Here is a 16,736-nt window from a genome sequence, read left to right on the forward strand (position 1 = left end):
CTGGTTATTGCTCTATTGCAAAATACTTTTAAGATATACTTAATCTCATATTGCATGTTTCGGTAATAGTTGTGTTGTGCATCTTCTTCTCTGCTGCTTTTATCTGTTAAAGTTAAATCTATTAGGCATACCTATTTCAACTAACTCAAGTTGCTAGAATTCAATTGGGAAGAGGATAAATATGTTATAGATATTTGATTTTTAATGATAGCATCACTCTAGTGATGAAAAGCTTTGCAAACGTTCAGAAACACCGTTAAAAGGGGGTTTTAGTGGGTTTTTTGTTTGAACTTTGACCTAAAATTTGTCTAGCAACGAGATTTTCTTGATGACACAAACCTCTGAAACCTCTTCTTTAGTTGTTAATTTTGGCATGTCTGATGAACTTTGTATTCTGTATTTATGTAGTAAGACAACTGTATGCTTGTTTATCTGAACAAAGACTTTTTTTTCTGCTTGGCAGCCAAAAACTCTTGGTGCGATTTGAATGCGTTAATCATTGTAGCTAATTTTTCAGTAAAGCTTTCAAGTATTTATTTTCAGAGGTTACACTTTCTACAAAGTAAACCTTCTAAGTTTTATTTTTTATTTGTCAGCAGATGTACAGCGGCGATGCTTAGTGCAGAAATTACTTTAATTCTTCCTGTAGCGTTTTCCGTTTTTTCAGGACTCAGGCCTTGCAGACCTTTTCTTCCCTCCCTTCCCCCCCACCCCACAAAAAAGAAGTTTGGAGGCATTTTCTTTCTTTATGCACATATACAGTGCAAGCATGCCATTTTCCTGCAAAACATTGATTTCTAGTTAAATTTATTGAAAGCTTTTGTTCTGTGTATAGCCAGTAATTTGTAAAGAATCTTTTCCCCTGAACTTGTCTTTTGTATTTTAGTAATAAAGAATGTAAAAATATTTCTGCATTAAGTGGACTTGTTGCCTTGGAATACTTAAATTTGTCTTTTTTTGACCTCTGCAAAATGTTTGGAAGGGATTTTCAAAGTTTCTCACAAGTGGTAATGAAACACCTGGCTTCCTCTTAATGGGATTTTTTAAATTTGATTTCTAGTTTTAGTAAATCTTTTGTCCTGTAATGAGGGATGAAATAAATTACAATTATTCCTGACCCTCTGAGTGTTTTTCTTTGAGTTAGTTTATTACTGAACAGCAAGACGCTAAAAGCTTCATGAATCTATTTCTTTAGGCTTTTTTATAGCAGTTAGCCCAAAAGATAGGGGAATGGAGACTTCCAGCGCAAGGTGCGCTTCCTGTGAGCGCTGCTAGCCAGGTCGTGATTTACTTCTTAAAATTAATTCCTGAAAAGTGTTTTTTACGGCGGCCTTGTTACTCGCTGACTTTAGAAGTGACTTTGTTGTAAGTGGTATTTTTGTCAAACTGCCAGATCTGCACATTGATCAGAACCTTTCACCTAAACTGAGGTAAGAGGAGAGCCGCTGTCTTGGCGCTTAAACCGAATTACAGAATTCACCTTTTTTGTTTTGTTTTCTTTTTTTTTTTTTTCAGTAATGCCATTGGCTTTCTGCCGTGCAATGATTAATGTTTTCCTTGCTTCTCCATCTGTCCTGCTAGCATATATGTTCCAAGCACCATGGTGACTTTCTCTTGGAACATATTACTATAGGATGAAATAGCAATAAGTAAGGGCTTACTTTTTCCCTCAGTAAACAGTTACAACATGATGCCAGTGTAGTGAAGAAAGCCTATCTTTCCCACTTCACAAATCAACATAAATTCCACCCAGACCCATCTTTCCCTGTTCTCTGAGAGCCTTAATCAGTTAGGTGGACCTTGCTTCATGTTACTGATTTGTGTTCCATACCAGAGGGAGATAAGGGTCCAAAGTGCAAAGTCCTCCCAGCGTGCCTGGCTGGAAGGCTGCTGGTTTGTACTGAGCGATCAAGCAACGCAGTTGACCAGAGTCAGAGCAATAACACACGGGAACTTGGGAGGGATTAACTCTGAGTGGCTGATGCCAATTCATGGTAGCTCTGCAACTTAAATGTGTTTAAATTCATCTAGGAATCAGTAGTGAAGCAGTGCAGATAGCAAAGCATAGGTCTCCATCTCTCTCATTGAGTGACCACTCTGGAAGGAAGAAATGAAGCTGTTTCAAAGTAGTTCTGTCCTATTTTATTATTCCTTACGAACAGTATTAAAAGCAGCTGATAAGGCAGTAAGTCTTAAATACCTAATGTTTCTCCATTACTTAGAGCATATCTACTTTTGCATTCCGTGTTTCGTGTACTTTAATTGGTCGTCAGGAACGTCTGAGACACCTGAATACTTGATTTCCTTGTGAGAAAAAGTTTAAGTAAAAGAAAGATCTAAAGGAAGAAAGTTGAGAACAATTGGAACCGAGCAAGGTGGCGCCCCTTTTGGTAGCTGAAACGCTTCAGTGGATGGGAAGAGTGACGGGTGACAGAGTGCTGAGCTTTGTTACTGAGCTGCATGTTGGAAGCCCGGGTGCAGAACTGTAATTTGGTCACCAGGGATTTGGAAGCTTAGTCCAATAACAGAGAATGAAGTGACTGGGTTTGAGACTGACAGAAGAGGAAGGCAAAGGTTGCATGGGTTGCATGCTTTGTGGCAGTGAGCGCATAACATCGGAATCGTCCCTGTCCCGTAGTGGCTTATGTCAACGGTAGCGTGTAGGCACCAGCCATGTACCGTTTATTTCTGTCGATCTTACGTGTCTACGCCAAACCCAAGGGATGCTTCTTGGATCTGTAGGTGACAATGGGAAGTGGAGAACTGCCATTTCATGCCAACTCAGCTGTTTCTTAAAAAATAAAAAAATAAAAACATGTCCCTAACGTACTGGTGCTATAATAGGGGGCCTTGGATAAAGCACATGAGTGCAATGAGTAGCAATGATTCTGCAAGGGTTGGATTATTTTCTTTGAAGGTATTCGCATACAATCCACAGTCGCTGTGTCAGACTAAGGTTATTGATTATAGCATAATCTTAGTTATAGCTCACGCATTCAGAAAACTGCATTGTAGTTTATAGGCAGCTTTTGAAAGGTGAAACTGGTTCAATCTGTTCCGCATTTACAGGGTTATTTCACACTGGATTCTTGCAGTGATACAATGGGAGAAAGCAGGTGGGAATCTTTTCCCCTTATAAATATAAGGGATTGTAGAAAGCAGTAGTGAGTGACAGATGTTTTATCAGAGCAATTCCTGCTGTTGAACAGACAAGCTTTTACATATGCAACTCTTCAATGCTACAAGAAGAGTCTATGATGATCTAGCGTTTTATCAAAACAGGTCCTATCCAGGATGCCTCTGTTCTTCTCTCCCCTCTTTCTCTAATCCTGGCAGGCATGTTCTGTTCTCTGAAACAAAAGTCTAATGATTAATCTGGGGCTTAGCATTAAGATTGGTTTTAGCTTTTGTATCATAGCCAAAATCCAAAATAATATAAGCATGGTAGTGGCTGACTAAAATTAGGCTGTCTTTCTGTCTTCCTGCAATACCTATTTTGCCACGTTCAGAGATGCAGGAACAGTTTGCAGGGGGGAAGAAAAGGCTCTCTTGCTATTTTTCCATCGCCAAAAACACAGGCGAAACAATTGTGAGAAGAGCCTAACTAGCAGATTGGCTGTGCAGGGTTTGTGTGCTCCTTACACTGGCCCTATAGCGGCTGTAGTACTTCACAGAACTGCTCCCCAAGGGCCTTCTAAACCATTTCCTGTAGCGCCTTCCTCTCCCTCCCACGTCCTCACGTAATCCTTCTGATGTGCTGACAGGACAAAACTAGCAGTAACGGTGGGTAACGCGGAGCCGTGGATACACTGAGTGTCTGCTGCTAACCCCACTGGGTAACAGCTGAGGTCTTCCTGCCTTTTCTTTGAGATGCTGTTGATTTGAGTGTCATTATCTACCTGTCCATCTAGCTGCTCAGAAATCTTAGGAACTTAATTACCTGGGAGACCTTTATCCGAAACGGGTCAAATTGGCCAGTTGGGTTCCAAAGCGATTAAGAAGAATTGACTTGAGGAAGGGGGAGGAGATGATGCGCTGCCTGTCACAGCACAATTACTTAAGCTGATTCCTTAGGATACCTAGCTAAAACACTGTTTTTGTGATCCTGCAATCAGTGTCAGTCTAAAGAGGCAGCTTAATTGCAGCTGGATGGAGTGAAAGAATGAAATGCTGTCCTGCAATTGTCCTTATAAGAGCAATCATCTGAAGTTGCACTTAGCCACGCTCTGTCTGCTCAGGCTCTAACGGGCAGAGGATGACACAATTGTCTGATGCCGGTTTTGGTTTCTGTTCTGCACTTCTGCTTTCCTGGACTTTGATACTTGTCTCTGGGTTTGGTTAATGGGCTTGGAAGCCTGGTCTAGGTCTTGTATCATGTTGCTTCCTGAGATGTGTTTTCTTCTCACTTCTTTGTGTCCTCTCTAGACAAACAGAAAGGAACTGTTAATTCACCTTACGTCATCAGGTTCCTTTGTATAGAGAAAAACATAGAAAAACGACAGTTAGTGACACAAAGACAGACTTATCGATCGTTACTTGTCGTGGGATCCCTAACATAGGCCATAGGACTTCTGTGAATTAATTCTTATTTATAAGCAGAAGCTCCTTCTATTTAGTTAAAGAATGATTATAACTTTCAGTTCAGTGAGACTTGCTCCCTTGAAAATATTCCCTTTTTTTCATTTGAAGGTCTTTAGCTTCAGATCTTACCTGTGGCTATATCTTTGCTAAATGGAAAAATCTTTGCCACCTTTCTGTCCTCCAGAACTGGTACTTGAGGATCGTTTCATTCATTGTCTTAACAAACTAAATACATTGAGCTGCTTTAGTCTCATTGTAGGGCATGCATTTTAGTTCTGTAAATTCTCCTGGGTTCCTCTCTGAGTCTGTCATTTTTACATATCTTTTCTGAAGAATTAATGCCGCATGATCGTCATCATTACAATAGCGTTTGCTTCGAGCCAAAAGCATAAAGATGTCACTTTATGCTTACGCGGTATTCTCTTTATACCTCCGGTTGTCATATCGAGGGCTCAGGTTTGTCGTTTGAGTACTTTCAAAGGCAGTCTAGTCAAGCTTGTCTAGCTGGCTTCCTTCCTTTCTAGGACTGTTTTCTAGTTGAGAAAAACTACTTGATACTGAATTGAATATTAACGATAGCTTTATTTTTAGTTTACGGGATTGGATGATAATCAGATTACTTTGACCAAGTTTCTTTTCCACTGAACCCGTGCTGCTTTGAGTTCTTTGATTCCCATGTCAACCTTTTAGTATTTTGTCTGCTGACAGGCTTGTTCACATCTGTGGGGGCTTTGTTTTTCCTTTCTCTCTTTTTAGTACTAGGCCCGAATAACCTTCTCCTGATTTTCTGCAGAACAGTCAGTGCTCCAAGACTTGATGAAAAATCTTTCCTTTTTTTTGGACTGATCTGTCTGGACCAACTGATAATAAGAAAATGATTCAACAGTGGTTCAAGACCTAAACCCAGTAGTGGTGGCAGAGCCAGACGCTTGCTCCTTGGCTCTTTTTAGCGTCTGTAAACGAGGGTGGCTTTCTCTCTTGCAGGAAAACTGATAGCAACCTCAGTCTCTCCTGCCATATCTTTTATTAAGTTTGGAAACTGTGGTGGGAAGGATGGGTTAAGGCAGCAGAGGAGATCAGAATTTCCCAAAGGAAAATGGGTAGCAAGGAGCAGAAATACACAGAGTTCTGAAGTTTCTGACAGCATAGTGGAGGGGAAGCTAAAAAAGGGATTGCGAAAAGCACCTTGTAGCAGTGAATGATTTTTGCAGCATGTTGTATTGGTTGCGTGTCTTGGAAGCCTCAGAGGGATATGTGGCAATGAAGCAACTCTAAATGCTTGGATGAGAGAACTGGTGGTAGCGGCAGAGCTGAAGGGATAGTTAATAAAAACTTAACAGTAGGAGGAAGGAGCAGGATTTATTAATGGCCTGTAAGATTAGTGTACAAAGAGGGAGTAGCTCCTTGGTGTTGGGCTAGAGGAAGAAGTGCTGTGGTATGTCAGCAGTGATAAAGGAAGGGAGGAGAGGAAGCTTTAGAAGTAAAGAAACACGATAGTACTAAGATCCAGTGTGGTCCTAAATTAGATTGCTGAACTTCTCATTTCTGTCATATCAACTATGAGTTGCACCATCATGAGAGATACTGAGATTTGGTCTGTATTTGGTCACAGATTTGGTTGGTAATATCTGTGAAGCTCCAGGAAATGGAGGAAGCTGAAGTCTACTCTGAAAATAACTACTATCATAACCATTCTACTCTGAAAAATAACTGAAAAGCAAAACAAAGAAAAAGCCTCCCACACGTGCTGCCCAAAACCTTGCCGTGGGAGATGTCTTGCATTGTCCATGCCTGCTAAACAAAGGCTGTAAGTTCAGTTGTTTTCAACTTGTAAGTTTGTGCATTGCTTGGCTTGTGTGAGTTGAATGAAATTCTGTATTTCCTACCCATACTCAGTAACAGATTCTGATATCTTAGAGAGTTGCCATAGCAATAAAAAAGGGGAACAGAATCTGGTTATCTTTTTGGGATAGCAGAATTAGCAGATGAAGTGCGTCTTTCCCGTAAGGAACAGTAGTATGGTCACGTTTCTGAGAACAGCTGTTTTAGAGTGGAAAGACATATTTAAAATAGCGTCCTGCATCATTCATGTTACCTCTTCATTAACTTCTAACCTTGACTTGCAGTTTTTTTCACTAGTGTAGTTTACATCACCTCTCAATCTGCCCCGCTGCGATTAATGGAACAGTCGGGTAGGAAGCGTGCCGCTGGTGGAAAGCGCAAACTAAGGAGCTGGGAGTAAAGCTTTTTGACTTTACTCCTAACTTCCCTCCATCAGAATTTATTGCAGTTGTGACCACGAAGAGCTGATCAAGAAGCAAGAGTTTCACAGAAGACAAACATAGGTACCAAACCTGAGCTGCAGGAGGGTGAGGTGGGACTCGGAGGAGGTGATTGCCAATATGGAGGAGTGGAGAACATGGCTTGCAGAAGATGACAGTTCCATCAGATAGGGAAAGGAGGTGACAAACTGACAGCCGAATGAGCTGGTAGAGAGGAAGAGGAGGCAATGTGGAAGAGAGCATCCGTAAGGAGCTTAGAACAAAATGGGAGTGAGCTGGAACATAACCAAAATTTTGAAATAGAAAAATAAGATAGACAAATAGGAGAGAAGCTTTATGCTTTTATTACAACACAAGTGCACTGATATGTTGAAGCTTGAGTAGCCCTGTGGTACGGATCCATGCCCATTCATTGCAGGTGGGAAAAGAACGAACTCTGCTGGAGTGCCCTTTTCTTTCTTTGCTTTCAGGAAAGTAAATTTAACTTGGGGCAAAATGTAAGTCTCTGTGGTGGCTCAGAGTCCCATGTGAAGATGACCATGCTTATCAGGCTGCTAACTACTATGTTCTTGCTGTTTTATCTTTTTTGATAACTTGGAATTACCTAGTAATCTTTCTGTGAACTAGCTAATTCAGGATCAGAGCTCTGTTGAGAAATAGGAAAGCGAGAGTCTTCTGAGTATCTGCCTTCCCCCCACCTACCTCCTCATTTCACACAGGAAGAAATTTGGCGGCAGGGGTGAAGGGTGAGGGGCTCAGCGTTGCATTTGAACTTTCTGACTTTCCGTTAGCTTCGAGACTGTTGGTTTCATTTTGCGGAATGAACACGCGGTGCAAAATCTTTAGCATGCGTATGCCCAATAATCTGATCGCGTTTGCCAATTGTTTTGGGGATTCCAATTAGTGCTCGTTTAGATGAAGCATTTCAGAAAGAAACTGCTCTAAACGTTCAGATCGTTAGCTAGGAAAATGCTGGTGAATCCCTTACGCGCTTGGACATCTTTGTCAGTGTGTGAGACCAAGGGGTTCTGGCTGAGTCTTCTGCCTTCTCTTCTCCTGCCCGCGACGGGGCTGAAAATGGTTCCCTTCGCTGGAGGTACTACCTTACTTACTTAGGTGGTTTTTATTGGAATGAATTTTGAGCTTCTCATTGGGTCTGAATAATAGCTCTGAAAAGCTGTTGACCTTAATCTTGTTTGGCAGCAGGTTGTTCTGCGACTAAAACTCCCTGTCAATCCTTGCCTGAGTTGAAAACTGTTATAAATAGGTAACAGCTCATTAGTGGTTCTTGCGTTCTGTTTTGTGCGTTTTCTTAGTCCCTGGAAATCATAGTCATGACAATAAGTTTAAGTCTTGTGAGGCAAAACAGATTTTTCTTTTATTTTACTGCTACTATGAACAGTAATTGGTCTGGTGTATGATCCCTCTTGACTTTTGCCTTTATAATTACTTCAAGGATTGCCACATAAGAAAGCTAAATCTTTCCGTCTTTACAGATTTTGGTTTGTTAGTTGTTTGAAGCCCATTTTCACGGAGAAAAAAAAAAAAGTCTTTGGCAGTCTGCTTCAGTGGCAGTAATTTTCAAAAATGAAGGTTACAGGGCACCTCTAATGTTTATACAATGTTCTCGCAGTATATGCTATTTCTTAAAGTAGCGGACTGGCGTAACTTTAGCTTTGGGATCCATTCGTTTATGCGAGCATACCTGTATACGTTAAAATAATATGCGGTCGAAAGCAGGTTTAAAATAAAAGTTTTCAAATGGAAATTAGTCTGTTTAGCACTTGATTTGAAAGGGCAGCAAGGCGGTTCTTAAGATTTTGCTTGAGTATCTATTACTTAATTTCCCCCTTTTTAGGTGTTTGTTATCTTCATCATAGTAGCTTGGAAAAAATCAAAGGTTGCTTTTTCGATGTTGTATTGAGCTCTGATGTGTTACATTTCGTAATGAGATCCGCTGAAAAGGAAATACTGAAAAAAGGGGGCAAACGAAGCAGGTGGTACCTGTTAGGATTGCGGTTGCTTAGTGCTTGTAGGGTATTTTGTCCTCTGGAAAAATCTTAAAGTGCACATGCTCAGTGCCCCTGCATTGGTTTGGCAACTAAACTGTCTGCACCGAGTCTTTTCCACCTCCTCCCCGCTCCTCTGCGCCCAGCTGAGTATGCTCCAGCCTTAGCTGCAAGCTCTAAGTTGGATTTTGCCTGCACCGTCCCCTCCAGATGGGTTTGGCCCAAGTGGGGCAGTGGAAATAGTAGAAATAAATGTTGTCTGTATAAGAAATCCTCTCTTCCTATTCAGGCTCACCACTGTGCTTTCACAGGGGTGGTGGCGGCGGCTGTAGGACTCTTAGGGTCTTGTGGATTCTGCCATTGCAGTGTTAGCTGGGATAATAGATATATTGGTTTATTAAGAATCCAAAACCTGCAAGCAGATTTCGAGGAGAACAGCAGGACTGAACTGCGGACAAATGAAATTTGTATTTCAGGATTTGGAAACAAGGGGAAACTGAGTAACAGCCACATGTGGCTAAAGTTCCCTTTTTTGTCCTCTGAAAGGTTTAAAAATAGTCATAAGCTACTTTCTCAAAATCTCACTTTTTAGTTTCAGAAGTTTTCTTTGCTCTTTAAAATGAAATCTGATAGACTTTCATGATGTTAATGAATAGCTGTGGAGATCAGATGATCCTTTCGTATAACCTCATCTGAAGTAGTGGGTTAAGCTAAGTGTGTAATGTTATTAACCATTTTGCTACCAGTTCTTCAGAGCAAATCTGCCCAAATCCATGGAGGGAGGGGCTGATTTCTGTGAAAATCATTGAGGGATGTGATTGCTTGAAGTCGCATGGATTAAAACTCTGGTTGCACCTGTTTTATGTCTAGTTTTCAAGTACTGAAAAGCAAACCCTTCATACAGAAAATAGCAGACTATTGTACAGCCTTTTTATGCATAGCTACTTTTTTGAAAATAACTTTTAAAGCACAAGTGAATGCTTTTACTGTTTTAGTGTTGCAAGTGTTGAGCTAGATATTATACGATCTTTCCTATATGCAGACGCTCCATCCAAGGTCTTAAACAGCTCAGGTTTAAGATGATCCGCTGTTTCAGTTTGTAGGACCTCGCATCTTTGCGACAGTTGGACCGTTTTATTAAAACCAGCTCCCCGCCATTCCATTCCACCCTGAAAAAAAGTCTGTTCTTAAAGTTTTTGAGAGGCGCTATTAAGGAAAAAAGGCACGTACAGTTGTATTCCACTTTTTCATCAGATCGATGCATCTGCCCCAAAATTTGAGGTTGCAGTATTCCTCGTGAGAACATCTTGTAATTATTTCTAGGCCTCACCCGAACCAATTGAAAATTCAGAAATTTAAGCCTTTGTTTAAAAGCCTAAGCATAGCCTTGAGGCTTTCTGCTCTCCTTGCTTGGTAAGGAACAGTGTGTCTTGCAGCCAACTGAGCCAATGCCACTTTTCTTGAAAAGCAATATTTATTATTGAACTTTAGATGCTGCAAAGCAGTTGGCGTTTTTTGGTCGTATGTACTATTCAAATTATTCAACTTTCCTCTGGAACAGAGCAAGTATATGGTAACCTGTTACACTGCAAGGTAGCAGCTTTTTAATAGGCAAGTGCACGAATGTATAGGGTCGGGTTCATCTATAGGGACAGAATGTTTTGTGCAGTGGAAAAAGGCCTGAATCTGGCGACAGTCGCGCACTGAAGGATGCGGTTTTGAGGAGGTACCTCCTAACATAAATCTGGTTTTGAACGCTTCTGGGCTAGCTACCTGAAACCCGAGTGTGCAAAGTGCACTGCCAAAGAGGACAGGGCACAGTCAAGCGGCCTGTATTGGACTCTGCCCCGGCATAGCTTGGAGCTGTTCACTAGGGCTCCATCAACAGTCAGGTACCTGTAAACATGAAAAAGCAACTGCTGAGCCAGTTCCTTATTACGAGGCTGTTAATGCTGTTTAGGTGACATGCGCAGTTCTTCTCTCCAGCCATGGAAATAGTCCTCCTGAAGTCCTGCTGATAACGGAAGCAAAAAGACCAGGACACTGGAAAGCTAGCGTGTTGTGTACGGAAGGGTTGGAGAGCTCAAAGAAAAGGAAAACCAGGATTTAATATTTCAAATAAAGACTTGCTCAGTGTTTGGATTTTATACTCGGGACAGGTGATAAGTTGTCCAAAATTCTTCCCAGGATGGGGAGACAAACATGATCCATCCTATCGACTTTTCATGTTGGTTTTATTTGGGGGGGGGGGGGGCATAGTCTTAGGCATCCTCTTTGGAAGAAGTAACTTCCTGATAGCATAACTCTTCAGGTAATCAAGTGTAATATTAACTGACTAAATAGAGATTTCACTGCTTTTCTTGGGAGACCGTTCTTCAGGCTAAATGGCTTTTTTGGATAGACAGTGTTCGCTCTGATAATTCAGTGGGAGTCTTATTTCTGCTTGCCATTCTTAAGAAGTTTTGGGGTTGTAATTTGTCATGGATGTCAGCTTTAGATAGTCTTTTGTTTTTATCACGTTTTTCCCTCAAGTACCAAAACATAAGTAGATGACCATTTGTTGGATGCCTGCATATGTTCCCCTCTCTTTCCCCTTTCTTTCTCTTTGTGCACAGAATGCACAAAATACAGGGTTTGAGGGTTGTTTTATTTTCCAAAATTTTTGCAGCGTTGGAAAAAGTAGCCTTCTGTCAGTGCAGATTGGGAAGGATAATCTTATTCTCTCCTTTGCATTTGCATGATGTTTTGTTAAGTTGAGTTGCAAAGCTTCAGACACATAGGGGAGATGCAAAAAGCCAAATATATTTTTTTAAAACTACTTTAAATTTGATTAAAGTTATGAAATTGAGAATTTAATATTTAGCAACTTTAAGTGGAATTTGGGCTCTATGAATACAATGATGGGTATTTGACGTATGTTTTCTTTTTTTCTTCTTTCTTTTTTTAATGCCCCTTCTGAATCAAGAAAATGATGATAATTTCATTCGTTCTCTTCCAGATGGGAATGACAGGTAACACTAGTCCCTTTGGGCAGCCTTTCAGTCAAACTGGAGGGCAGCAGATGGGAGCTACAGGAGTGAATCCTCAGTTACCAAACAAGCCAGGCATGGCAAATAGTTTGTCTCCTTTTCCTACTGACATCAAGAATACTCCAGTCACCAGTGTGCCAAATATGGTGAGTTGAATCGTATTATTTCCCTTACTTGTTGTGTCTTCATTGTATGTTTTAAATCCATGGGTGACATGGCTCCTGCAACTTTACTGAACTTTGATCTTCTCTGGGTTGTCATTTAAACGTCAGAGTTGCCCCATGGTTGTTCACTACCGCTTGAGTGAGGCAGCATCTAGACACAGTCTGCGTACTGTGCTTGTGCAGTAATTTAAATTTCAAAGCGAGCACTATGGTTTGTTACAAGGATTGCATTACATCCTTCCATTTTGTCCTGGGACCTTTAGTTCCAAACCAGGTTAAAATGTTTTCTCTACAAGTGCTCTTTGTAGCATTAAATTCCTTAATCGATTAGAATGTGTGTTTTGTATACGTTGTAGACTTCCCTCAAAAGCTAAAGAGTACCTTCCATATCCCTTGAATCTAATACTGTAAGCACATCACATGCTTTTCAGTATATATCGTGCAAACCATGCTTGCAGCTCACAAACTTAATAGTTCTTATTAGTATTTCTTGCCCAAGTTTGTAGTATTCTGTTTACTAGAGTTTTCTTTGTAAAATGAAATTAAATATTCCCATTTGTCTCAGTATGTCTGCGTATTAATCAAACTGCTTGTGTTGTTTCTATGGAAACTACAGCTTGTTGCGTTTTATACTCTTATACGTGATAGCAGTTACTATAGAAACTTGTAAAACCTTCCATAAGATGCAGATTGCCTTTTTTTTTTTTAATTTAACTAGAAAACTAGCTTTTTGGAAGAGCACTTCTTGATTTTTCCTTTACTGCCACTGACAAGTCTGTATGATCTGTATTTCACTTCATATGATTTTTTGGAAGGAGTTGGTGGCTGGAGTTAAGACCATGTCCAGAATACCACTTGTACACATGCAGAATTGTGGTGAAAGATAATTTGCTGCGTGACTATTCTCATTCTGTTTTAAAAATATTTTAAGCATGGCTCATGTGTAGCCCAATGAATTATCCACCTGATTCTGCAGAGAACTGAAAATCTGCCTGAAGTACTGTATTCATCTCAGCGACTTGATGATTCTGAAGCCTAATTTTATGCTCATGTCAATGTCATTGTTTTTTGGAAGCCTAAATCTTAATATACTCACCTATTAGTGGAGGATGTAGTGGCAGATACTCAGGTGGATTAAAAAAAAAAAAAAGGCAGTTGTTCTCAAGGCTTGTCTAGTGATGGAGGAGGAGGTAAAAGAAGAAAACTTCAGTTTCTTTTCTCCAAGCTTGTCCAAAAGATAGAGGAAAATAAAGGAAACCTACTTTTCTGGTACTGTAAGTTGCATGACAAAAACAAGAGTTGTCTCCTGAGAGGAGGAGAATCAAAACCATCCTTCTTTGTTTCTCAGGTGCCGAAAGTCTCAAATGTCCAATATATCTTTTTCTCCTCCCTCAAGCCAATACAGAGGGTAATAGATATTTTGGGTCATTGGCATCTGTATTGTAAAGCCAGAAGATCCCAACCCTGCTTATGGATCATGTGGTAGTTAGAGTCATTTGCAGTTCCTGATGGTGAAATTGGAGGAGATTTGCTCCTTTCATCTTTAAAAACTGAAATTTCCGACTAAACGTTTTTATTGCAAAGTCAAGAAGTCAAAAGGAAATGTCAGAATTGTTACATTTTAGCCTTTACTTGGCAGAAACGGATAAGGCAGTGTAGTTGGTTAGGAGTAGTACATACGTGACCATGTGCTATTTCTTCAACAGAGACTTTGCTTTGTTCAGTATGCAGGATGAATGGTGTCCTCTGACAGAGCATATAGTCAACATTTTGTTCCATTTCTGCTGCTCAGTGTGTGGTTATGGACCTTGTTTACTGTTTGTAACACCAAATTTCACTCAGCCAGTCTTTTCCAAGTGATCTTTTCGATAGTATTCATCACTGAAGTAGGGGTATACTTGAAGTTTGGATTAGTTGATTTTCACAGTGCCTCTATGAGAAAAAGATGTTTTATCCCAATTTTAAACCTGAGGCTGAGAGGCATGAAGAGAGTAAGATTAGAAGAACCTGCTGAGCATTAGTGTACAACCTGAGACTCCTAGGGCTTAACTTTCTAAAATGTCCTTCAGTTGAGAAGTCTTGGGTAAAGTAACTTTCACTGCAGTTGGATCTGTGACTCTTGAAACTTACGAAAGTGGTATCTCTGTCTCAGCTTGGGCAAACAGAACATGACCCAGATGGTGCTTCTGAAAAGTTACATGTTTGTGATAGAGGCAGTTCCCTAGAGCAGAGGTAAAGTGCTTTAACTGTTAGGCTTTCTTCCTGTAATCCCTTTATCCTTTGCTATGTCACTTTGGACTACTGCGATGTATTCAGATCCCAGTGACAGATGTTTGATTTAATGTGTTTGGCCGCTGGAGAACAGTCTCTCTTGTCTTCTGAAGGAGGCAGATTTCAAGAGGAATACTGTATACCACTGCACTATAGAAGTCTATCAGAAATGAACCTGTGGAGGATCAGAAGTTCAGCCTGTATCTATTATAAGAAAAGAATGAGCAACATATTTTTTTAAAGGGACCTTCAGCTTTTTTGCAAGCTGCTTGGAATTGCCAAAACAGCCCTCAATGCTATCCTTAATCCTAAAGGTGCCAAAAGTCCTACCCCATGTGAGAGGCAAACTCATGTGAGTGAAACCATGAGTAACGTATGGCATATCTGAAACAGAAAATCAGTTTCCAGCTGGACATTAAATACTCTCTTTGGCTGCCACTAGGAGTATGTAAATACTTACCGACACCTAGAAAATACACTGAGGGAGAATAGGGAGGAAAGACGATGAGAACCTCTTTGTCCTGAAAAACAAGGCGTTGAAAGGGACTGTTTTCATAATCTTGTGCCTTTTGTTGTAAGCTTATGTGTATGCTGTAAAAATAAACCAAAAGATGAGGATGTTTCTTAACCTAACCACCGTTGTGGCACTTGTGCGACACCCCTTACCTCAACCTCTAACCAGGAGTTTTCCCTCTGCCAGAGTTGTAATCATCACACTGGCGGGCAGGATAACCCTCAACTACAGCAGTGGGTTCTCTCTCCAAATTCAGCCTCAAACTCTCTTAAGAAGAGCACCTGCCCTCCCTCCCTCCGTCCCAAAAAATGGAAGTGATTATCCAAGTTTATTGCATCTTCCAGCCTTTCTTCCGAGGGTGACCTTACACCAGGCCCTGGGAAGCACAGTAGGCAGGAAGCCACTGCTGGCTGCATTTGGTTTAATCTCTTTAATTAGGACAGAAGTAACAGACCTTTATGGTATTAAAATGATTAAAAGGTCAGCTTTAAGGTATTAGTGTTCAGGTCCAGCAGGATAAGTTGTTGTTCACTTTTTTTCCCTAACTCTGTGGAGCCAAGCAACATATTAGTGGATCCTGGAGTTTTACCAGTTTGTCTTAAGGGCTGATTGATGGCCCGTTTTCAAAAATACACGATCTTACCAGATGAGGGATAAAAATTCCATTTGTAGAATAGCTCCTTACGCAAAAGTTCAAAAAGTCTTACTTACAGCTGGTAGTTTTGGTAGCACATTCTGACATCCACCAGTGGGAATGTCTCAAAGTGGGCAGACATAGTTACTGCTTTGTATGACTTTAACAGAATATGGTCAGTCTTGCTTACAAAATGGGTAGCTTTAAGTCTTGACTGAAGAACTAGTTCCTGAAAGAAAGTGTTGTTTCTGCCATGTTTTGACGTTTTGGAGAGGTGCTTTCCTGAGATTCAGTGTGACTTAAATTGTTTGAAAAAGGATCGGCAATGCTTAGCTGGGGTGAGATCATCCAAAACTTTTGGACGGTGGAAGTGAGCGGTGGTCCGCATTTTGGCATTCACCCTGTGCAGCAGGAGCCGAGAGCCTCTTGTTTAAATTAAGAGTACCTGCAGATTTTGGGGTGGGTTGTCGGTGAGGGGGAGCCCTATCAGACATTTCCATCAGATTTGCTGAAGAGTTGCAGTTTATGCGGTGCTGTATATACAAAGGGTGACGGCGGGTGTTTTCTTGATGGGCATCACAACTAAATCTAATACTTCTACATGGGTTATAAGGAGGGTGTGTGAATTTTGGCTGGTTCCAGACACCAGTGTGGTTTCACAGTTACCCTTCTGACCAGCAGATGGAGTTGAGAGAATGTGACTTTTTGGAAGCTAACAGAATCATTACTCCTCAGTTTTCTCCCTTGCACTGCCTACTTTGAATTGGGGCAGCTCATCTCTGTTTCATTTTTAAATTGCATCTCTTGAGCTAAGGCTTGTGTTCTTCCTTATTTCTGTGTTTCTTTTGTGTCTTTTGGATTTGCTTAGTAATGATTTTGATCAGCAAAGAGAGGAACACAAGGGTCTTTGGCCAAAGAGGTGAGAGTGCAGTGAGCTTCCTAAGAGACCAAGAAAGCTTTTAAATTCAGAAGCCAGGTTTAATTAGAACAAGTAGGGCTATAACTACCTAAAATAGGCAACTCATATTTTATTCTAAAAAGATGTATGAAAAAATCTCTCTTCATCTATTTTGTCTTTACAGTGAGGAACTTTGCTTGAAATCTTGAAGGCTTACTCTCTTTACGTTTCAGTGACTTTCTTCCATTGCAGCAAACTGAAACAGTCCTCTCCTCTACAGCAGGAGCAGTCTGGTTCCATCAGCTCAGAGGCACGCTGGGTGTCTGCTTGCTGCTCTCATCAGCATTCTCTGTC

The 16,736-nt window shown here is 40.7% G+C and overlaps 1 protein-coding gene across 8 annotated transcripts in view; it reads left to right on the plus strand.

Annotated features, from left to right (window-relative positions):
- The window catches only part of CREBBP (CREB binding protein), a 103,465-nt gene that overhangs the window by 27,450 nt on the left and 59,279 nt on the right, over positions 1-16,736 (plus strand). For all 8 annotated transcript variants that reach the window (XM_068909196.1, XM_068909202.1, XM_068909197.1 and 5 more), the window contains one exon: positions 11,871-12,047. In XM_068909196.1, coding sequence (XP_068765297.1) covers positions 11,871-12,047 — 177 coding nt within the window. The remainder of the gene's footprint in view (positions 1-11,870; positions 12,048-16,736) is intronic.

This window comes from Struthio camelus, chromosome 15 (genome assembly GCF_040807025.1).
Source record: "Struthio camelus isolate bStrCam1 chromosome 15, bStrCam1.hap1, whole genome shotgun sequence".
Lineage (NCBI taxonomy): Eukaryota > Metazoa > Chordata > Aves > Struthioniformes > Struthionidae > Struthio > Struthio camelus.